Source organism: Dermacentor variabilis, chromosome 1 (assembly GCF_050947875.1).
Source record: "Dermacentor variabilis isolate Ectoservices chromosome 1, ASM5094787v1, whole genome shotgun sequence".
Taxonomy (NCBI): domain Eukaryota; kingdom Metazoa; phylum Arthropoda; class Arachnida; order Ixodida; family Ixodidae; genus Dermacentor; species Dermacentor variabilis.
The window spans coordinates 235,445,411-235,470,214 of NC_134568.1; the positions used below are offsets into that span (position 1 = coordinate 235,445,411).

General features: G+C 42.0%; 1 protein-coding gene and 1 long non-coding RNA gene across 5 annotated transcripts in view; both read right to left on the reverse strand.

Moving 5' to 3' along the window:
• Nucleotides 1-8,334: 8,334 nt before the first annotated feature.
• Nucleotides 8,335-11,714, reverse strand: LOC142559775 (uncharacterized). The gene is made up of 2 exons (XR_012823246.1): nucleotides 11,547-11,714; nucleotides 8,335-8,501 (listed from the first exon to the last, which is right to left on the reverse strand). It is a non-coding gene; the product is annotated as an uncharacterized LOC142559775 (long non-coding RNA).
• A 2,156-nt stretch (nucleotides 11,715-13,870) lies between these two features.
• The window catches only part of LOC142559808 (uncharacterized), a 32,240-nt gene continuing 21,306 nt past the window's right edge, over nucleotides 13,871-24,804 (reverse strand). For 3 of the 4 annotated variants that reach the window (XM_075671489.1, XM_075671505.1, XM_075671482.1), the window contains one exon: nucleotides 17,734-24,651. In XM_075671489.1, the coding sequence (XP_075527604.1) occupies nucleotides 24,566-24,651 (86 nt within the window). In that variant the 3' untranslated portion in view covers nucleotides 17,734-24,565. Of the gene's footprint in view, nucleotides 14,466-17,733; nucleotides 24,652-24,804 lie in introns of those variants that run through there. The other variant, XM_075671475.1, reaches the window with a different exon arrangement.

Below are 24,804 nucleotides of genomic sequence, written 5' to 3' on the forward strand. Positions count from 1 at the left end.
AGGATGACGTGGCATTGCAGCGGCGCCCTCTCCCCTCACGCAACACGTGGCGCGCTAGAGCGACGGTAGTTGTACCCTTTCACCCGCTCTGCTCCGTAGAGGCACGCTCGCAATGTGGTCGCAACCAATGGGATTTGAGGTTCCATTTCGCTGAGACGACAGACGCTGCCTTTTTTACTCAGTGGGCCATTTGTTTAGTCTGTTTGAACAGAAACGGACCTGCCAGAGTTTGGTTGTTTCACAACAAAACACACAGTCATTAACAAAAAGTTTAGTTTTCTACGTTAAGTTCTTTGCGAGATCTAAAATGAGAAAAATCAAGGGCCTAAACACTCAGCATTGTGGCATGCCAGAAGTGACAAAAGACAGATTTGTGAATTGGAGTTGTTAACATAAAAATTGCGTTTAGTCATGAAGAAAGCATTCAGTGAATTTTAGTAATTGCACGTGGATCAATATTAAGTTAGCTTATTCAGGAGAAGGAGACAGTGGCACAAAGTAGCAGAATTTAAAACGCTAAAAGCATCTATTCAACACAAGAACTAAGTTCAATGGAGGAGATCAAGTTAGTGAACATGACAATATAGTTGTGTTTTTCATGAGAGACAAGGTATGGAAACCATGTTGACATTTGTTGTAGAAGTTTTGTGACACAATTTAGGATTATTATGGAGATTGAAATAAATGATGTTACAGGGAGGCTTGGCAATTGAGGCCAGCAATTGTTCCGCCCAAGTGACTGCGGTAGATCACCACGTGCATACTGTTCTAGAAGCTGAAAAGGTAATGCTAATCTGTGTAATGCATCTGTCGAATGCCGACAACAGTATGATGCTGATGCGGTGACAACGATGGCATGATCGACGATGGGATGACAATTATAGAGTCATCACGATTGAGGCATAATGACTTTGGGATGATGAGTGCATGCATGGCAACGACTGCGTATTTACTACACAGCGTGAAGGCGGCAGCATCCGACGGTGTGATATTACGACTAATTTGAAATGACAATGCAATGATCATGACAGATTGAAGACTGTGAATGGTGAACAATGATGCGTCCACTTGGCAACTAAAGAAAAACATATGAGGACAGCTAAGCATGTCTTATCTGAGTTGTGATTGCGAAAGCATTAATGCCCAATTGAACGCCGCTGAGCAGTCCTTCGAGTTTTACGCTGCAAGTGATGCACCCTAGAGCTACATTGGGCCCAGGCTAGCAAGCAGCAGCAGCCTGCGGTGCCAACACCGCATGCCACCGACGTGCTGCATGACCAGAGACCAGGAAACAGCAGTGGCCACCAAGGCCGGCAGGCACCCGCAGCAGTTAAGCCCAGTGGAGGGGGGAGATACGGACCAGGCAGCGGCTTGCGAGAGCAAGGACGACGTGGCGTCGCGGCGACGCCCTCTTCCCTCACGCAACACCTGGTGCACTATAGCGACAGCAGGTGTACCCTTTCACCCGCTCTATTTCGTCGAGGTGCGCTCGTGACATGGTCGCAGCCAATGGGATATGAGGTGCTGTTTCGCTAAGACGACAGACGCCGGCTTTTTTGCTCAATGGGTCATTTGACGCTTTCGCATAAATAATCGCTACAGAATAATGACGACGTGGTTATGTTGAGCTCGTGTTCACGCTTCATCTACACGGACCACCCTACCTGTGTACTTTTGGTACTGGGGCCAATTCTGTACCATGCAATACACTCAGCCATGGAGCACCCGCAACGATCACACGATAGGCAAAAAACGCTGTGCTTTAAACATGCACCCATAGAGTGCCCCAATATTGCAACCAGCCGATCCGTGCATAGTGAAGCGTCCGCATGGCTGCGTTTGCCACGTGGCCGTGCTATGCGAGTGTGTGGCTGATATATCAATTGAGTAATCGAAAGACTGGTTCCGAATGTACATATTTATTAACCAATTTGAGTCCGCGGCACTTTTATGTGCTGCTTGGAATAACTGTGTGTGGTACTGTGGTTCCCGCAGCCGCCCAATGCATGTGGCGCGTACTTTAGCAGCAGCGCTCGGCGTGTTTCGACTAAAGCAATTTCATTTCAATTCTGCTCGCCACTCATGGTGGCTGTAGCTGCTTATATTTATACAGTACTTTGGTTATAAAGTACAGTAAGTCTAGTTAATAAATTTTATTGGGATGTGAGGTTTTATTTTGTTAAATCGAGAACTTCGTCAAATTGAGACCACTTGATTAGATCACGCAACATGCCATAAAATTGATACAAGAGCCAAAGATGTCGTTTTTGCCTACGTTCACACTTATTGTAGCAGTTGAGCATGTACTCTGCCTTAACAGAAGAAACGATTAAACATTCTTAAAAGCTATATGTCAGTGATACTAAAATCACCAGAACTCAATTAGACCTACTATACCCACATTTTTCTTTTTAATTATGGCAAATCAGGCAAGATATTAGTTGATTCTAGGTTTTCAGTGCTCATGAATGTGACAGTGAAAGTATTGAATGTCATGTAGTGTAATGCAACGAAAACAAGGACACAAGAAAAAGCAAAACACAGACATAATTAGGCGCTTGTGTCTGTATTTCATTTCTTCTTGTGTTCTTGTTTTTGCTTCGCTACACTACATGCTGTTCCATGATGATCAACGAACAAGCCCACATTGCCGGCCCCGTGTAGAGAACAGGGAATTTCGTTATACACTTAAACTTTGATATAACAAAGTAGGTAAAATCGGCAATTCGCTTCGTTATATAGAAATTTCCTTGTATTGAAATTCGATCTGTTATGCAAATGAGTACAGTCGCCGATCGATTTTTGTTGCATGGAAAGGGGCCATGCAATTTTCCGAATTATTGGGCAATAAAAAAAGCAAGTTTGAATGAGAAAACATTTTATTTTGACGAATATAGGAGTCAGCGATGAATGATATGGTTTCAAATATATGCCACGTTGATATCTTCACATCAGCGGTACATACGAATTAAGTGACGCCATATGCTTTCGCGTGCACTCCGCCCCCAAAGCGTCGCCCGGTCGCACTGCGACGACGCTATCATGAAAAGCGCCGGCAGCTGGGAGCGAATGCTTCGTCTGCTTCTCGTTCCAATTAACGGGTCATCAAAACTCGAGATTGCGCAACCTTCAATACTAAACGTGCGGGAAAACAGCTTACATGATGCCACGCCGTCTTGGCATGCCCGCTCTTTCCACACGCAGCAGATTACCTCTAGAGCAGGGTGCGTGGCTGCATATGCGCTCAGCCGGGTTTACAGCCACGCGCAGTCATGGCCGAGACGCGCGCCAACTTACCCCCCCCCCCACTCCGCCCCCTCGCGCGCGCTTGATCGCGTTACCGCGAGCTCGCTTTCCTTCCCCACTTTGCCATTGCTCGCGTGGGAAGGCCGCACTTACGAAGCCATCTTTCTTGTCTCACCCTCGCACTCTTTCACTCGCACCTAAAGCACAAGTGCGCGGGGCGCGATAGGTTCTGATCGCACTTAGACTTAATTTATACGGAACATGATGCGGCTCCAAGTTGTTGTTCTTATCGTGCTGCACGCAGTTTGAGAGGTGCGTTTGCAAGCAGCCGCTTGTAATTCAATCATTTGACTATCTGCGTCCGCGGAAGTTACCATTGATTGTCTTGGCACTCTTCTGCGGCAGGAGCGAAATTTCGTTATATTGAAATTGCACACAAACACACTTCTTTATATTGAGGCTCTAAATGCATGGTGTTCTATGGAGAAGAGGTTATGAAAAGTTAAATACTTCGCTATATCGAGAATTTCGTTATACTGAGGCTTAACTGTATAGAGATTTGAATTTATATACCTTGTTGTGCAGCTCCTTGGGTCATGGTTTCTATGTGACTCATATGACTCTGTATCTGTTGCGTAGAAAATCTCTCTCACCCCGTTTCCCTACCGTTCTCCTTTTGGAGGAGGCCCCCTCTTGATGCTATCCTTGTTCCACTCTTGGCCCACATCATTTCATAATCGAGGCATGTAAGGCCACAGTTCCTTATGCGATGCAGCTCTGACATCATGCGTACCATACAGAATTGTACGTGAGCCTGAGCCCATGCATAACCATTCTTCTGATCAAATGTTAATTTTTAGACTGACATCCTTTCCTTCCTCTTGCATGACAGTTATCTCTGCTGTATTGTTGCTGCTCTCTCATGTATGTATACCAATCAATTATCTTAGTCAATTTCTTCTTGAACATTGAGTCCAATCTTTGCCAACTTAAGTGTGTGTTGAATGTTAATTTTTAAGACCTGTCTTCACAATCTGCCTCCACCTCATCCATTTTAGCATCCTCAATTCAGTCACTTCTTCATCCTGACTTCTAGGTGACTTTATTAAAATTGTTTAAGTTCCATACAGTATTGCTGGTCATGTATTGTCTTATAAGTTTATTAGACAGTGAAAATCTTTAACTTGACTGGAACCTGTGCAACATAAATATCATAATGCATCTCTTCAATTTTTCCAAACTATGTCAATTCTGCTGATTCTGTGGGCTGTCCAAATTTTCCATGTTGGTGTTTTCAGTCATCATTGAACCAAGGTATCTGTCTTCTCTATGGTTTACCCTCAAGGCTTCCCTTTCATCTACTCTGAGAAATTGGCATGCGGCTACCAGATGTGGGCAGCTTGCCTCACAACACATGCACATGCTCAGCTACTTTTGCCAACCTTTGTGCTAGATGTCAATCAGCATGAGCGAAGCAGCGAGAATGGGGAATTATGAAATTAAGGCAGAGGTTCGAGCATTAAGGGAAGTCATACTTATGAGGTGAGTACATGTGAAGAAAAGCATTCAGAAATGTTGAGAATTTGCAGTTTCCTGTTTATTGGTCTATTAAACTCTCCCTAGCTATTTCAGTTATTTCATCATGTGTTGCAATTTTTAGTTGCAATATGTTCTTCTTAAGGGCTGCCACACTTACTACTAGAAGTTTGAGAACTTATATTTCTTATTCACTTGGTTCATTCATACCTACAAGCAGCAGTCTTTTCACTTTACATCAGCTATTGAATGTAATGCCCAGATATGTTCTCAGACTACTTCAGTGGGAGTCACTAACACAGTGAATGATCATGAAGCATGTGTGTTCTTAGAAAGTGCCTTCATGTCATGCAGCTGTAAGTCAAGGTAGGGGATGCTTTGGAAAGCATGTTATGTGGCTTACATGAGAATTATTTTATGCCAGAAAGCACACAAATATTTGTGTTTATTTCTGGTGTTCTTCTTCCTTAATTACTTTCTTGATTCAGCGCATATATATGAAGCAAGAGATCTTGGCTTGTTCTTTCTTTACATTATCAAATTACATTAATCATATAATAGCACACTTTACATAATTGAGCACATTAAAAGTCACTTGGCAAGCAAAACATGTACTTGTCTTTTTGAATATCCCAGCTTAATGTTTTAGTGTGTGCAGTTTGGATGTGATTCTTGAGAAGCACTACATCTGCTTCAAGTATATGAGGTATAATTGCTTTTGCTTAAAAATAATCCTTATCTTCCTTGATAGCTGTCCTTTTTTTACTAGACAATATAAGCATGGTGCTTAATTCCAAGATAAATATGCCTGCTGTAACTGTATGCATCAGTGTTTGACTGTTCGTTACCTACTATTCCTATTAGAAAAATGTATTTGCCAACCTCCAATTATTTGCATTGAAGTAGTGAAGAGTTTGACGGCAGCCTGTCTGGTTTGGTCAAAAGAGGCACGGTAAGTAGTTTAAAATTAGATGCTAACCATAAAAATGAAAAATAAGAACTGGTTCAACTGGAGCTTTGTTCACAATCTTTGCGAACAAGGCTTTCAAGTGGGAGCCGAAGCATCTATCTTGTATGCCCGATCTTCATTTGCTTATTATTATTATTATTATTATTTCAATTCATCTAGCCTTAAAGAGGTGGCAATTTATTTCGAATACTACTCTTTGCATTTTGTTTCCATTGCTGAGTTCTTTTTTTTTTAAGTAACTTCATGCACCACACAAGTACAACTCAAACATTTTCATTCTTTCAAGGACGTCACACCTAGTGGGAAGGTATTCTGCACTAACATAATTATTTTGAGATTTCCAGTAAATACGTAGTCCTCATAAAAAGTATCTAAATAATTTTGGCCTAAGCGGTTATACATTAACCATGTAGGCTTCATCAGCTTCTGACATCACTTGGTCTTGGCAAACTCGTGAGCTGACAAGTTTGAGCATGCAGTCACTTCCCTCCATATTTGTTTCGATGAAGGCTTGCCCTTTGGTGCTACTCTGGATCCACCCCCGTTTCCTGTGATTACCACTACGGGCTTCAAGGCACACACCCTTAGGAAGACTTTTCATGCACAAACCTGGTTCTTTCACACTTTTACTAAGACAGACATTGAAAGCAAGGATGGCATAGCAGGCATGCTGGTTACAGAAGTACCTTATTAAATAGCTTTGTAAGTATTCATCTTGTGGACATTTCCATATCCTCTTCTGCTGAATTAGTTGGGGAGCATGTCTCCTTCTCATGTATACCCCAGCCCAGCCAATCAGAACTTCAGGAGCGGATGAAATGGACATTTCCACTAGGTGGACACGGAATACATCCCCTGTGCTCTGTCCTATCTTTCCACCCTTCTCCATGTATTTTACTCAGTAAACTACTGGTTCAGCATGTTGGCCACCTTAATCAATCTTCCAATGTCAGCACTTAAAAGGTATACAATACAAATAAGGCACTGTAAACCCAAGCAGTTAGGCTGGTGATTGCTGCTGTTATGCACCATACAGGCAGACGCAATGGCTTCACTGTAACTTTCTAAGTTAACTTTACTGAACTTTGAATTTAGAGAAGGCAGAATATAAACACAGACTAGCATCTTTCTTATGTGCTTCACGCCTCTGCTTTTTTGTGTTACTAAAATAAGTATGTTGAACCTAAATGAAAAGGAAATTGTCACACTAATTTCATTTCACCGTCTTTTTAAAGGTATAGCAAGATTTTTTAATTGCATTACGAGTTGTTACTTGTTTCGATCTTAATGTTCATTTCTCATACTCCAATTGGACTACAACTGTTCCCTTATCCACAGCTATCAAGGCCTTATGGCAACTTTGGAAGCTCTCTGAACTGAGTAAATGCTATGCATTGCATTATTTCTTAATACATTTTCATGGCTGCCTTTAACCTCTATAGTCCCTCATTAAAGCCAGCATCTCTCTTGTGACCACATTTAAAGAGCTTGTGGTAATGTATGCCTAACAAGAAAGATGGGTACTTTGTAGTGCTAGTATGCTCTAAGTAAATTGTTTTATGCAAAAATTGCTGACATAATTGTCTGATAAATACTGCATCATGTTTGCTATTTTGCCTTCTGTTTCAATTTCACTGCATCTATACATTTTACCAGTGCATGAGTAGGGTTCAAGGCTGTTCTTTAGAATGCTCATGAGCACTTATCATGATCAGTTCCCCATATAAGTGGTTTTGCTGATGAGAATACAGGAATACGAGCAAAATTGACATGGAACCAACATATAGATAACGTCTGCACGACTGCCTATCAAAAGTTATATTTTCTGAGAAAAAAAACTGGAACATGCATCACGTAATGTAAAACTTATTGCATACACCGCCTTCATTAGGATGATACTAGAATATTCAGCCGTTGTTTGGAGTCCCCATCAAGTGACGCTTAAGAGGAAGTTGGAAAGGATACAGAGTCTGGCGGCACGTTTTACTTGTTCGACATACCGAAGGAAGGAATCGGTCACGCTTATGTTACAGCGTTGCAACTTCTATCTTCTTGAGGTACGTAGGAAAAAATATAGGCTGAAGGTGCTTTATCAAATAATGCAGGATCAACTTTAGATTGATAAGCTCAAATATCTACATGCTCCAGGCAAAAGATACCCGCGAACAAACCACGACTATGTCATAAAGCCGGACCATACCAACAGTGACACATATCGATACTCATTTTTCCTGGATGCGATAGAAATGTGGAACCAATTGCCAAACGCTATTGTTAGCCTAAAGATGTCACCGACTTTGAAAATGCTGCTGAGGCATATTTATGGGAGTTTTCGATTTAGTTTTGAAGTGCCAAGTGATATGTGCGACTTGATATTCATTGTACATATTTTGATAAATGTCAGAAGTGTGCTGAACAGCATTCAAGTGAACATCTTATTCACTGTGAACTGACAAGTGTTAAGCAACTTTACGTACATTGACATTGTCCATATTTGATTTATGTAATTGTATTGTCCTCTCTGTTATGACCCTCTATGAGGGTTGACAGTATTAATAAATAAATAAATAGACAACGAGGAATGTGGGTAAGTACACTTTATTTTCAGCACACATGTTTTTTTAATGAACGGCTGTTATACTGCTAAAATCTGCACATTTAATAAAAGTACACTGCTCTGCTTCATAACTCCATGCTAAGTGCAAGTATCCTGTACCAGGAAGTCAAACCAAGATGTGGGATGTTCAGTCTGTGAAAATAAAAATGAATTTGAAACATTAACGTGCAAAAACTAAAGCACACTCAAGAAAATAAACACAGCACAGGAACATATCCAAAGAATCAGAATTACCTTTGAGAGCAAACATATAGTTTCTATGGCACTGTGAAGAAACCTTAATCCTCCGGCTTTTTTTGAGCACGAGAAAATATGAAAGTGCATGCGTTCTCCCCACATTGTTTATCTGTCACCTTTTCACACACAACAAAGATGTTGTCTCAATGTGCCCAACTGTCTTTGCATATCCATTTCTCTGCTCTCACACCATGATACCTACAGTTAAAGGCTGTAGCAATGCTTAGCTTGAATGAACCAACACAAGCTACATGCACTGTGCTGTTGAACATGGCATTGTAAGTTAAGATTCATGCACAGCACATTCATGTGCTATAAACATTTCATTGTGATTGTAGGCGAGATAAATAAAAAGAAGGTATGTAAATAAGAATGTTCCCTAATAAGCTGTGCAGAAGTGCTCTCCCGTTTGGACAGAAGCCGAGCACAGCTGCAGTGAACAAGAAGCCAACTTATACAGCATTTAAAATCTAGGTTCTAAATGTGCTACAGATTTTTCTGAATTCATGGTCGAAAATCTAGGTGTTAAAGGTGACAAACATTTAAACAGGTCTCTATTCGGACTGCTAATGCTATGTGTCACCTAGTTTGATAAAATATACCTTATCACTAGTCTCCCAAGCTAAGGCTGCTGTCCAGTTGCAAGTGTAAATCACTCAATTATGTCTAGGGCACGTTTGAGCAAAAGGCAGCCAAGATTACTGCGCCATTGAGGTCTATTTCCTGACATCTGATTTCTTCTCAGAAAGCTACCTCTCTAAAAAAAAACCTTCACAACAACATAACCCAAACCTTTCTTGAGAAAAGCCATCACACTGGTCCTTGAACACTAATTACACAGTAGCTCCTTGTGATGTAATGTTATGTACGTCAGCATCTTACAAAGTACAGGAAAATTTAATAATGGCAGCGTGACAGGTACACAAAAAAGTAAAGGGATAAAACATCACACAGGCTGCCATCAGTGTTCATATCTCTATTTGAATGTGGATGTTTTTAGCAGTGAATACATGTTCTCATTAAACTGAGTCATAATATTACAAAAGCGAAGGGCAAGGGTCTTTAAATTCTAAACTGACAAATGTGCTTTATTACGATTCACCGCAATACAGGAGGTGTTTTGCAGTGAACGGTCACGTAAAGTTTTGGCTAACTACGGCGGGCGTGTCCTGCAGCGAGGCCTCTTGTGTATTGCGATAAAGCGTATTATTGTGACAAGAGCTAACCTGGCATGTATGGCTTTAGCCAACAAAAGTTCTCAAGACATCGTGCATCCTGCCGCGAAAATCTGCTTTGTTGAGAGTAGAACATTAGGTTCGTCGCTGACAGTAACCATACATTCCAGATTCACGTAAATCTTTTCCAATATTGGCATGCTTCACCGCAACACACAAATATGTTGCGGTGATAACGGTGGTCGAACAGGCTGGTTCGACAGGGGAGCGTGCCTTCATCAGGGCAACTGCTTTCCTTGGCAGTTTTCATATACGTGAGCCCCCCCCCCCCCCCCCCACTCCCAACAGGGGAGATTTAGCTGGACTTTTGCCAAGAAATGTACCGACAAGCGTTTGGTAGTGGCTGGTAGAGATGCAGGTGTCTAAAAAGCGTTGCGAAATTCGGTTCCGTAAGGTTAGCTTCAACGCAATACAAATATGTTAAGCAGTTAGACACACATGTTTTGCGGTGAATCATAGCAAGGGTACCTGGCCTTTGATGCAAAGCAGCTTCCCAAGAGGCACGCTAATCCAGTGGCTAGTTATGCAGTTCCCCGCATGCGAGGGAGTTCCCTGCGTTCGGCGGTTTCCCAGTGACATACAAAATGACATTGATTGACTGTGTTGTAAATGGGCGACGGCACTATATGCTGATGCAAAAGCGTCGTTTCGCTTTCGAAAACTGCGCTCGGCTAAAGAGAACACCTTGACTCGCATATGACCAAAGCAGTTGAACAGGAAACTACGAAATTACGTAGCTATTATGGAAGAAATCAACAGTTCAGAAAAAAATGGCCGTGTAAACGTTAACTGGCTTACGAGGTCGACAAACCAACGGTTCAAAGCATCACAGCTACGTCCGAAATAGCGCTGAAGGCCGGCCTGTACACTTAGGCGCCTCGGCGCGCGTAATGTAATAGGAGACGGCAGCTCCACAAGTACATCATTAAGGAACACATATATGTCGGTGAAAGCGGTCACTCTTCAGTTCTGACATGCTTCACCGCGTAACACTATTCTACTGCGGCCAAGCTGACTTCAGGACGCCGATTTCTTCAACTCATCTAGCGTGGCAGGTCCGTTTATCACGCTTGGCAACGTTTGACATTTTCTGCATTAATTTCGTTTGTTCTTTTTAATTTTATTATCACAGTGACCCTGTATCACGCAGTAGCAGAGCTAGTGCAGCGTCTTAGCTGCGTTAGGAAAGGTATAAGCGTGTATGCAGCAGGCACGGCAGCATTGGCTCTTGTTTGGAAACTTCAAGAGACGCTCTTCCGCGCAGCGATGCCATTTGTATTATTAAAGGAATGCAGGTGATGATTAAATGAGCCGCAGCAAAGCTGTAAAAAAGCAGTAGTAATGCTGTTCTAAGATCCCCTCGCTCGAGCGAGATGGTCTTAGAAAAAAAAAGCGCGATGTAACGCGATCTGAAGGAACAGCTCGTCATGCCAGTGTTTTCTTACGTCCTCGTTCTTACGCGCACCCTCCCCTGAATCAGACTACTGAATGGTTCTGTGCACGCACTGACGATCCTGACGGAGGCAATACCACTCACATGAGCAGCTCCATTTAAGATGCCACGGCCCATTCCACATGCCGGCTGCAATTTGACGCGGCCATGAGGCCAAATATGCGCACAAGGTACCTAATGGTAGCGCATCAAACAGCTCACAGCCCCAATCCTTTATTACACGCATATATCGTGGAAAGATGAATTACTCACGCTCTAAGTGGGCACGGAATACGAACCGCTTCGCAGCGCAGCCGGCTCCGCGAGACAGACGCCATGGAAATGAGCGGATGTGACATCATGGGTTATAGCGGACGTGACGTCATGGGTGAACGTAGACATTTCGGGCACCTTTCGTCTGCTGTGCCCCGGGCACAGCAGACACGGCCTTGTGTATTTGCATGTGTTTACTTTGCCTATTAGGCTGTTTTTTTTACTTTTTTATATTTTTTTTATCCCCTTGAGGAAAAAGTTTGAAATCACGTGATGTTTGTACCATAGAGTTTCCTACAAGTACCACTCCTGCCTGGGCTTCCAAATGGAAGCCGGCAGTATTCTGAAATAAAAAATAAAATAAATAACATGTAAAGCGGTTATTTTTGATCATTCTTTTTTGTATATGTGTGTTTTTAATGTGTAATGTATAGTAATGTATAATGTTCCCACTCCACATAGTATGCACGTACGTCATTCAATGATACTCCGCGACTTCTGGTTTACGGCAGCGCCATCTTGGGGATGCGCGCGCCTGTTGATAAGGTACCCCAAGATGGCGGAAGCAGACGAGAGCAGCGGATGTGACGCCACGTGCATACTGGAATCCGCGGTGGTTGATACCCCTGCGAGACCCTAGGACCTCACAACATAGAGTTTCTCACTATAACACCTAGAGGGTAATCTGGCGCCACCGTCTATGGGAGTTTCTTAAGGGGGCACCGTGCCGTGTTGGCTGGTGTTGTAAGAGGCTTCGTCTAAAACGTGGATATGGCTATGCAAATAAGGCGTTCTCAAAGTAAAATCTTCATAAAATGTTTCTATTCACCCATATTACATCTTTACTCACCCACAATGCATGACCAAGTGAAGAAAAGCAAGAACAGACGACCAACTGTTTCAAGCGAGCGCAAACCTTGTCGCCTGTCCTCCAACTTTAGCGGCCCGCTGATACTTTTTACGTAACATGTAGTCGTACACACAATAACAAGTTCTCATAGTTAAACAAACATGTTTTCGCGTAATAATAAAGCTAAAACAGCTTTTTACGTGCTGTTTTAGTAGAAAATAAATTATTGTGACAGACGGAACGGTACTTGCCAAGCGCGTCTTCAAGGTGTCCTGCCTCTACGAGAACGATGCCAATCTGAAGTCACAATATACCGTCATTCACGAGCACATCGAAATTGGATTTCACCGCTCTTTCTGCGCACGCGCGAGGAGCAGTGGTTGCGAGAGAGAAATGTGGGGACTTTAGGTGCTCAAAATTTCTCGTCATTTAGGCTCTGTGATTTAGGTACTACGGGGAAGAAAACCGTTCGCTCCGTTTGTCCCTAGCCGAGCTTGCTGCAGAGAATCGACAGGATGCGTGACCGGCAAGGTGAAAAAGCCGCGTCCGAGGCGAGTTTGTTGCTATTTTGTTGCGACGGTAGCATATTAAATTTTGTAGTCGCAAGGGGATACGTTTGGAAGTGAGGTGTCTTCTCGGATGACTTTAGTGGCAAAGCATTACGTCGTGCCGATGCATTGTTCATTAGCGTCGTTGATCAAGGTCAGCATACCACACACTGCAGGGGAATTGCGGGAACGGAAACAGTTTATGAATTAACTGCCGTGCCGATGCATTAGTTCTTAATGTAACTGAGCATACAACACACTTGGAGATTCGTGGGAATAAAAATTTTGTACTCTGTATGTGTATGTGTGTACTTGCGTCGCCATGCAATCTGAGCCGTAGATCGTTGAATAATCCCGGCTGTTACGATGTCTAGCTCATATACGGGGCGCTCTGTGTGGACGGAACAAGGGCTCAGATCGCTACAACCGCATGCGAAATACTCTGAATGCCTGCCAGTACACTTGTTCGGCGTCTCCGTGCTTGTACTGCGGCAGGAGACGTGACGGCAAGTGGGCACGTATATCATAGTGGCCGCTTTCACTCTTGGTATACTTTGCCGCAATACAATGCGCATGCTTCATTGCTGGCTTCGAAGCTGGCTTTAGGCAAACGGTATTATGCAACGCTCGAGCCATGTTGTCCGTCACTGCGGATAGAAAACGCATACACGTTCAACCTATTTGAGCTGCATCATTTTTTCGATGTTTAACCCTCTGTACTAAATGAAGAGCATAACGTACGCCTGTGTGGGTGATTTAAAAGATTGATAAAAAGCCTGGTAACATGTGCAGTCAGTCAAAAAACACTATTTATGCAGGCGTCCACGCTCCTGTAAAAAAAATGCAATTCAGTGATGACCCTCTGGAGGTGGATCCGCACCTATATAAACACAGCCGGCTCATCAATCGCAAAGTAGGAGCTGAAAAGAAATTTTTAATGCTCATTACACAGCGATTCATTTGTGGTCAGCCAGTGACAAACGCATTGCACGAAACAGTGAGACTTCGTTTAATCCGCAATGCTTATGTGGCGAACAGGAGAGCAATAACATTTCTAGCAGAAAATGCTTGCTCCTTGGCATCCGATCTCCTTATTCATTTGCTACTTTCTTCAAATTTTTCTTTTTATGTGATGCTCTTGCCTTCACACACTGTCAGACTTCTCCTTCATGCGTTTCCTTAATACTCCTTCTATCCGCTTCTTGCTCAACATACCGTGCATGCCTTCAGTCATGTCCAATTGATCGATGCAGTCTTGTCCTTTTGTCTCTCTCCTCCAGAACCTGCAACTTTTGACAACCACTCCCCAGCATTATTTTGCTTCTTTTTGTGATAGTGCCTGGCTATCTGTTGCTGATGCCACACATTCATTTTGCAATGGTTTATTCCACAAAATTCATGCAGAAGTGGAAACACAGATTACACTTCATTCTTCACCACAGCTTACTATGTCTGCATCAAAACTTGATATTACCTACACGTCTGCACTGTCTTTGTGTCTTCCTTTGCAGCTGTAGGTCACTGCATGAGCAGAAAAAGATTTTGTTGCTTAATGTTCATGTGCTTAAGCAGGCAATGTAGTGTACTTGATTTTCACAATGCTTAACTCAATTGGTGGTATGCCTGCACTATAACATGCACAAACTGAACAGCATATCCAAACAAGAAAATTGCTAGCCTATCACAGTTAGGTTGAGTCATTTGAATGAAAGTTGGGACAGTTTTTGTATGGGATGGCTCATGGCATTCAGGCTCATCATGTCATCCTCAAAGTGGGAGCAAAAACGCAGTACATGTATAAAAGATGAGCAGTTTTATTGGATTGTGGTGCTTTACATGCACCTCACTTCAAGCACAATGATGTCTTTGCGTGTCACCTGTGTCGATATGAAGCCACTGCAGCTGGTGAGCAATGTGCTTGCAGATGGCACTGGCTACATTCCTTTGGAAAGGCATCATGTTGCACAATGTAGTGAAGATGAAGGCTTTTAAATTAATGTGTACTTTACTTTTTATTTACCTCTCACCTACTGTTGCCAACACAAATGATGCCTCCTGGTAAGCCGAATGCCTGTGAACATTGCAAGGCAAAGTGTCAGGCAACCGTTTATAATCTTCAGCATAATACTGTAGAAGGCGGCCTTCTGGTTTGTATACATGAAAGCACCAGGAAAGCAAGCTAGATAGGCTAAAGACTAGCTGACTTGACAGCTCTGTACAGCCTGTACTGCTTACAGAAAGCAAGTCACACTGGTCATGGGAGCTATAGCAGCGGCATGCAAATAGAGGTTTGTATTACCTGTAGTACATATACATAGCCTTTCTTTCATGAAAAATATGTTTGGTCACTTTCCATTAACTTTACCTAGTCAGGACATGCATTATCACTTAAACTGCTTAGTCTTCAAATAAAACAAGCATTTTCTGCATAGTAACTTTTACTTACATGAAATATGTGGTCGTGTTGACCTGCAGAAGTGTACAGAATACATAAAATCTTGAAGCACTTAAGCAGAATTTATAAACAATGCTAAATTTAGGTGGACTGACAAACTGGACTCTACAACACAGATAATATAGGGCACTTTCAAGACAGTTTCTTGATGGCCTACTACCTAGAAGGTATTTAGAACAAAAACAGTGTCAACTGATTGGAAAAGGAAAGGGGACAGACACAGTGCTCACTTACGACTCAAGGTTTTTGTGTGTGTGTGTGTGTGTGTGTGTGTGTACAGTAATATATACAAGGTGGGTTCAAAAAGAAACCGAACTTTTGAAATAGCGTGCCAATCAGCAGAGGGAGCGCGCTGCGGCTACTGAGCGCATGTAGCAGCAGGTTTAGACAACAAACTGCCATTCGCTGCGTTTCGCTCTGGCTGTTATTTGGTGAGCTACAGCCGCTGAAGTGAGCACATGAACAAGCTGCTCTTCGGATTGGTGCCAAAGTGACAATGAAGGAATTGGAAGAACAGTGTGTGTGTGTGAAGTTCTGCTATAAACTTGGGAAAACTTTCACAGAGACATTTCAGTTGCTTAGCCAAGCATACGGGGAGGACTATATGAGTCGCACGCAGTGCTATGATTGGTTCAAGCGTTTTGAAGAGGGAAGAATGTTGGTCGGTAACGATCCCAAGCCTGGACAACCTTCCACATCCACAGATGATGACCACATCGAGAGAGTTCGAATTATGATTCGTGGAAATCGTTGTTTGACTGTTTGAAAAGCCGTTGATGACGTGGGTATCAGCGTAGGATCATGTCATGAAATTTTGAGTGACAAACTTGGGATGCGTCGTGTCAGTGCAAAATTTGTGCCACGTTTGTTGTCTGGTGCACAGAAGCAGACCCGTGTTGAAATAAGCCAGGAAATGCTTGCCGCTGCCAATGACGATGAAAACTTCCTTAAGAACATCATAACAGGCGATGAGACATGGGTTTATGCCTACAATGTTGAAACGAAAGTGCAGTCGTCGCAGTGGGTGGCCAAAGGTTCTGTTCGTCCAAAAAAAGCATGCATGAGTCGGTCAAAAATGAAAGTGATGTTGGTTGTGTTTTTTGACTGCAAAGGCATTGCCCATCAGGAATTTGTACCACATGGTTAGATGGTAAACAAAGAAGTTTGCCAGGGAACCCTAACATGTTTGAGAGATTGTGTGTGCAGTAGGAGGCCTGAATTGTGGGAAAATCAGGCTTGAATGTTGCATCATGACAATGCCCTGGCTCACATGTGGCTCCTTGTCTGCAGCTACTTAGCGAAACACCACACTCCTTTTGTGCCCCACGCACCATATTCTCCGGACCTAGACCCTTTCCAAATCCTAGAGGAGATCCAGGACAATGCGAAAAGAGACCTGCATGCCATTCCAGAAATTGCATTCCAGGAGGCTTTCCAAAAAATGGAAGAAAAGATGGGAAGAGTGCATTGCCAGTAGAGGGGACTACTTTGAAGGGGACAGCACTGAAGATGTACCATAAGCAGCAAAGCTGTTATAGCAAAAGTTCGGTTTCTTTTTCAACACACCTCATATGCATGGAAAGGGTGGGGTTCAAGGCAGGTGCAACAACAACACCCAATGTGAGGTCGAATGTAGAGTTTAATGTCCAAACCACAGCAGTAAGCTGGTAACTTTTAAATGGTAAGCAGAACAGTAATGCTACGGGAACTGTCATCCCCTTCATAATTGTAACAACCGTCGGAATATTGAAGTGTCTTTTCAATGTCCCATTAATTTCCACTATTCTCATTCTAAATGGGCAAATGCACCTCCATTCATTTATCATAAGACATATCAAGAGATCAACCCCAATAATGCTAGTTCTTTCTAGGTAGCTGAAGCAAAATAGCATTTCGTTCAGTCAGTATTGATGCAAGTTTTCAAACACTCCTATCATGAAATAGCTCAGTTGTCCATCTTGAGCAAGGCAGTTATTAGCTGGTATGTCAGAATTTGTTTATCATTTACTGGTAGACCTGCTGATGATAATGTAAGCAGAATGCTGCTGAGACCAATGAGAAAGTGTGAAAAAGAAAATAATTATAACATTGTTCCAGCCATCATTCCCTAAGGTGTCCACCCTGCCCCATCGTAAGCAATCACTTCACATCCCAGCATGCATATCTTGCGCATTTCTTTATTTCACTTTTTCTCTATTGTGTAGGACTGGCCATATTAGCTTAAAGCACTAGAAATCAATAACAATGACATCAGCATTGCCGCTGAGGAAAGACTGAAGTTAAAGAAAACAGAACAAAATCGTACAAGGAAAGTAAGGAACACACACGAGCACCTATTCACAACTGGAAGTTTATTGGTGAAAAAACAGGTACAACACAAATTGATAAGGAAAAAAAATGTTCACGGAAAAACTGTACATGTGTAACAGAACCTTGTGGGTGCATAAAGAAAAAAAGACTAAATGTTAACCTCATCACCCAAAGGGTCCCTGAAACTATTTTAGTTGTGTGTTACCTACACGTACACAGTATCTCTCCTCGAATGGTTACTCAAAAAAGCTTCATGTCACCATGCTATATAAAGAGCTGCAAGTGGTTAAAAATTACCCTCCTCTAAAGCCTTTCCTCTCCAATGTCACTTTTATTCTATGTGGCCTTGGCTATGTCCTGCCTCATTGGACACAACATCGTACAATGACAGTAGTGTTGGCTACTTGCAGTTTACTTGAACCTAGTGTGTTCCTGTGTCACTTAGAGATGCAGCTTTTTTTTGTTATTGTGGTGATGAAGGCCTCAAAACGAAGTTTACATAGAGCGCTTATGTTTTGTACAGTGTGCAGTCGCGGTAACTTACTCTCTGCACTCACCTGCAGTACAAGAATATAAGTGCAATAGATACAGTGCAAGTTTCTGCCACCACATGTACCCCTCTGCTGCTTTGCTTTGGTTGCTGTTGTCACTGTGCTATTGTTAAACATTATTGCATTCTTTTTCACTTTTTGCCTGCACATCTACAGCCTGGCACATCTATAGCAAAGCCCTGATTTTTTGTGGAAACTTTCTAATTCATACCTTCCCTACCACACACATACAAATGTACTATCGACCCAAAAAGTTAACGAATGGAGGGATCTCACAAAAAGCTGAATATCTCCGCAGCCTCAAAACGAAGCCTGGTATTCCCATTTCCAGCCTCTACTAGTATATGCGAACATTGTGATGTACGGTTTTACTGGCTACTTTTAAAGGCTGCTCGGATATTTAGCGTTTTCTGAGATCCCGTGGTCCGTAAACTTTCTTAGTCAATAGTATGTGTGTAGACAACAGTGGCAGACAATCTGCTATCTCAGGCAAGTCTACCATTGGACTCAAGAAACATCTACATGTCTTACATTAGTGTGTTTACTTTTACAGGTACATCAATTACTGTGCCTTCATATCCTACTAAAAATAAGCTTAATGAGGAGGCTTGCTTTGCGTATTCTTAATGATGTCATGTGGGAAGCCAATCCACTTCATGAAAAAAGATCACTTGTTCGTTCTACTAGAGGTGGCTCAAAACCTGGGAAGTGGTGCCGCTGTGACATCTAGCAATGGTGATGTTTAATACCTAATAATTACACAATTTATGCAGAATACCTAAATTTTATTTCATCATTCATCATTAGTACAGATGGAGGTCCCAGAATTACAAAAACTGTCAGTGGGACCTATTAGTAGTTAATATAGTAATGAATACATTATGGCAACATAGCAGTGATACACATCAGAATACACGAAGTTAATGAAGCAAGTAATCAAATACAAGGAAGGTGCTTACAAATGCAAGCAAATGAAATAGATGATGTGTATGAATAAATAAAAATGTAGTAATTGGCACGTTATGGAAACATAGGGATGACACATATCAAAGAACACAGGGTTAATGTACGAGATAATTAGAAACAAAAATATGCTTACAATATGCAAAGTACAAGTGAAATATATATTGTGCGACAAAAAACTTAAAATTTCTAAAAATAAGGAAGGAAAAAATAAAGACAATGGGATATAGAGAATAAAAGCGATACATTAGGCAAGTACAGAAGCACTGAAAGTGGTAAAATAAATTTGTATATAATATATGTTCGTAGTAATGAGTCTGTAGCCAGTAGTGTCGATAGTAAATATTTCTTCATATCTCTCTTGAATGTTAATGTTGTGCGGCAGGCTTTAATAGGGGGTGGTTTAATTTAGTGTTTAATCACCATAAAAGAGCAGTAAACATTGACAATTAGTGTTTATTTGAGGAAGGAAAGAATTGTTAGAGGAATGTCTCGTATTGTTAGTGTTGGTAAGAGCAGATATATTAAATGCTGAACCCTTGATGATCACCAGAAGGTACGCTACTGACGGTGCACTTGCACAAAACTCAAAATAATTTCAGAGCCCTGAAAATGAAGCTTTCTTTTCCCTACTCGTCAGGTGTTTCACAATCTGCACTGATGGTGTTCTTCTCGAGTATGGCTTGTGCTGTGCGAATGTTGAAAATGTCAAATGTAAATCAAATAGTTGTTGACCATTTGGACTTGTATTCAATTGGAGAACACGCAATTAGAAGTTATCAAATCTTCCTTTCTGTCAATAATTACACACACTAGAATCTTTAGGGAGAAAGTCAGGTGCATGTGGTGACCATTCTCAAAGGGAACTGCAGTTCCTGAGTGGACATATAGAGCAGGTACTTTTTTGCTTTGCTTAGTAATTTCTAGTCGCGCAGTAGGGATGCCTCGCCTTTAGGCAGCCAACAGATTTGTTTTCTCAATTGAGGCTGTAAAAATTATCATTTGGACAATGTGAACATGTTCCTGATGTCCTCTTGGTGCGGCAGATACTATTACCTTTCAGTCACTCTCATTTACAAACTTATCAGTTGACCAGAAGCCTGGTTGTGACTGGCATTACATGTGTCAAACAATCTAAAAAATCATCTCTTCTAAAGCTTTCCGCGGTTTCTTTTCCACCTCTCGAGTTTCAAAACCCGCCATAATGCCTTTGGCATTGTGTGCTGCTAATCCCAAGGGCGCGGAATCAAATTCCGACTGCAGCAGCTGCATTTCCACGGGGAAGAAATGCAAGAACACCTGTTTACCATGCATTGAGTGCACATTGAAGAATTCCAGGTGGTCAAAATTAATCCGGAGTCCCCCACTATTGTGTGTCTCATAATCATGTCGTGGTTTTTGCACATAAAACCCCAGACTCACCTCTTGTGTCCCCTGTAAGTAGCATTGATTACACGCATTTAAGGCCATACTGCTCCACTCAAGGCCCATGTGTAGTAGGGGTTTTCATATTCTGATATTTCTGGATAGAATTAAATATGGATATTTGACGAAACTGACCTATTGAATATTGAATAACAAATATGTTCACATTTCAGAGAAGTGTGGAATATTTTTGAAAAAAAAAAGAAACTTTACATTGCAAGGGTGGACTTTTAACATTGTTGGTACAACATTTTTTTAGTGCTTAGCGCAGAAACCATACACAAGACAGACGAGAGAAGAGACCACACACAAGTGGTACTTTCAACGATTTATTGGAAGTTGGATCACGGGTTTATACATGCAAGCATTTGCTAGCATTCTTGATAAACCTGGCCAGATTGATGCTATATTCCTGTATTGCAGACAGAAAAGCATTTGAGCTTGTTTGACACTCAAAACTAATTGAGAAGCTCGAAATCACAAATCTTCTGCCATACTTAATTGGCTGAATCTCTGCATACTTAACTAAGCACAAACAATTTGTCAGCATAAGCGATTGCCCTTGCCATGAAGTGCTAGTTACTTCCAGTGTTCCTCAAAGCAGCATGCTTGGCCTCTTGTCATTTTTAATATATATTAATGATATAGAAGTAGTCAGTCACCCCTTTTAAGTAAAGTTTTGTTGATTTTTTATTTAATGAAATATGTTTCTGTTAGCCCAAACTTCTGTTATTTCAATCTCAAAATTGGCCTTCGTCAGATAATTCGAACCTCACTGGTCAGATTCGCCCAAATACAGCTGTGTTAAGCGCTGAAGCATATGCAACTTACTGTGGTGAAGCATACCAAGAATGGAAAAGGGCCACTGTCACAGGACATAGCACGTGTTCCTTGATTATACAGGCATGCAGTCTCCTGTCACAGTAGGAGCACCTAGCCACCTAATAAGCATACTGGCAGCCATTCAGAGCTGTTTCTTACGTTTCAGTGGTGATTTGAGTCCTTTTTTCACCTTCCATGCATGTCTCGTATATGAGACCATTAATGAGGCCTAGTATGTGTTCTTTAAGTAAATGTGCCGTGCACAGAGAAGTGGAAAACAATCATGTGTTTTGGGAAAGCTAGCAAAAAGGAAGGCAGTAAGTTGAAAAAACTGCGATAAGCCGAGGAGATGTTAAAAGCCAACAAAAGAGTGTGAATATATCAAACTCTGAAGGCCTGCCCATACACCTATTAGGCGTCTTGGTGCTCATACTGTGACTGGATACTGCACATGTGCATGTACGTAAACTAGGGAACACGTGCTGTCTTGCAACAATGGCATCTTTCCCTGCTTGGTATGGTTCTATGCATAACATGGCTGTATTGCAGTGAAGCTAAAATTAAGAAAAATAGTAAACTGGGCGAGTTGGTAGCTGTTGATGGTTGCAGGTGTAGCGCTAAATTGAAACGCGGCCAAAGTTAATTTTAAAGGCAAATACTGTAAAGTGAAGCAATGGCATGTTTCAATGTTCTTTTATGCCTTTTGTTCAATTCAACCAGTCTCAATGGTCCCGTCAGGATCAATTAACGGGCATGCCTCATAATCAGAACTGGTTTTGGCAAGTAAAACCCCAGAGAGGTGATCAAATTAATGGAAGTCGACTGTATATATGGCTCATGAGTAGAGCCACCACTGTCTAAAACCGGTACAACAAGAAAACACCAAGAAACCTAAATGATCCATTGCAAATGCAGTCAACTTTCATGGCATGCGCAAATAATCTAACTTTCTCACAGACAATGATAGTGATAGTTCGCTGATACATTGGTCAGCGGCCGAGAGGATTTGCCCAGTTTCTACTATTAATTTTACACACTTGTGCTTATCCCTGTATATAACAGCGGTGTCATTTAGAAGAGGGCGACATGGACATGTATTGCAATGCAAAGCAAGAAAATCATCACCTGATACACTATATTTCTGTGCTCTCTTAAGTGCTCATTAATGCATCTTCCGGTTTGGCCTATGTAGCATCTACCGCATGACAGTGGAATATGATAGACCACTCCTACAGCGCATCCGACGAACTCATCTTTGCGATTCTACCGCAAACCGGCTTTTTTGTCCTTATTGGGTTAGTGGTTTTACACAAGGTGCTTAGCTTATTTGGAGCTGAAAAAACACCCGCACGTTACCTTGGCTTCCTATCTTTTTCAGGCTATGTGATATCTGGTGTATATACGGAATCACAGCGGTTTTCACCTGGTCACGGCTGCTAGCTCTTGCATTTGCACGGAGGCATCGTCTCGAACGTTCCTGTTTGAGCAGCCTTTCTGCCATTGACACCAACACATGGTTAGGGTAACCAGCCTCCTTAAGACTTGCAGCCTGTTGCTGGAAACTGGTTTTCATCAGGATGTTTTTGAAACACATGTTAGTTACGAAGGGTTTAAGATTGGGCTTGTTGATAAATTATGCTTCAAACTCAGGTTAACAGCGCAAAGCCACCAGAAGGGATAGAAGAGAGAACGGAGTGCTGAACTTCCAACTGTTTATTTTCTTTTCAGAAAGCATCGCTATTTATAGTCACACAATAGCCCACCAACCATACTTAGAACGCCACGACAAAGCCACACAAAATTCAACGTGGTGATAGCCCGAGGTGTCTGATCTCCTCGTCAGTGAGAGCAATAGAGGGGTGCTGATTCAACCATTCTTTAAACGTAGAATTTCTCCCGCTTTGATTATCTCACGTGTAACACGGTCTCTGTGTTTTGCAACGATAAAACATGTTTTGAATTTCGGCCTACATCCACATGCGCAGCAGTGGGCAGAAAGCCATCCCTATTAGTTAGTTATGCCCCTATTCACCAAATTCAAATGGGCTGAACGAAATTGGAGAAGGGGTTTCTTAGCTCATGGACTGTAAGCCCAGCAAGTCCTACTATCAGTAGAGATGAACTGAAAGTCAAGAAACTGAAACGTCTTGCACTTCAAGAGGTCTCAAACACTCGCAAAAAATCTTAGACATCAGGACATTTTTCTAGAAAACTATTACTAGGGAAATCCAGATACACTAAAAAATTGTTGACAAATCTAAAAGCTCGCTGAAAAACTGTTAGTCCCGTGAGGTGGTCATATATGTGCCTATCTAATTGTGCTAAATATAGGTTGCTAAAGACGGGAGCCAGACACAACCCTATGCAAATGCCTTTCTTCTGCAGATGCAGCCTATTGTTCCACTGTGCAAATGTTGACGACATGTAAAAACACCATAATTCTAAATACCCTTCTACTGAAACAACCTGCTTCCTGTGAAAGCCTTACGGCACCATATTTGTCAATACAATCCTCGACACATTGAATAAGGTCATTGAGCAGGATAGAATAATATAATTCTCTGACCTTAGCTGAGAAGGCCTTGAAGCCCTTTTTGCCGTGAAACCTAACAAAATCAAGGATTTGTCAGAACCTTTTACAAGAAACTGGTCATCAATCTAACGTTCAGCTTTGAAACCAGGTACAGGGCAGCTTGCTTCTGCCAGGTACTCCTTTCGAAAATTATGACCTGAAAAGGAACATCCTCCTTGTGCACTTACTAAAAATTACATCTCTGAACTTTTCCTTAGTTTATCGAGATTAAACTTTCTGTAAATTTCACTTGGTTTCGCTTCTGCTTTCATAAGTGATACATGCTTGCGCTCATTCAACACTGCAGAAATTGCTTGACTGGCTTTTTCCAAGAAACATTTAAAGGAAAAAACTGCAAAACCACCCTCTTTGTCAGCTGGTATAACACACAATGAATTATTCTTCAGGTAACACTACACATTTTACAGGTAACTTAGAAGGTTGGGGCTTACATCGTAACAGGGCATCTAAACCTTCCGAGTTCATCCTCACACCATCTTCTTGCGGGGCTCTTCTGGACACTTTACTTATGATGGACAGGGAAGTTCCGGTTTAGTCCAGCTGGTAGCTTGGGCAAATTTTGGACCGAGGCCAAGAACTTTGCACACACTGTTGGGAAGGATGAAACCTTCAGAAACGTAGACATCACTTGTTGCTTTCTGTCAATTCTTGTCCACGTGAGCCCGTAGTAGTCTTATTTGAGGTTGCCAAAGGAACTTGGTGGCCTGATCAGCTAAGTGCAGGTGCCTCCACAGAAGATTC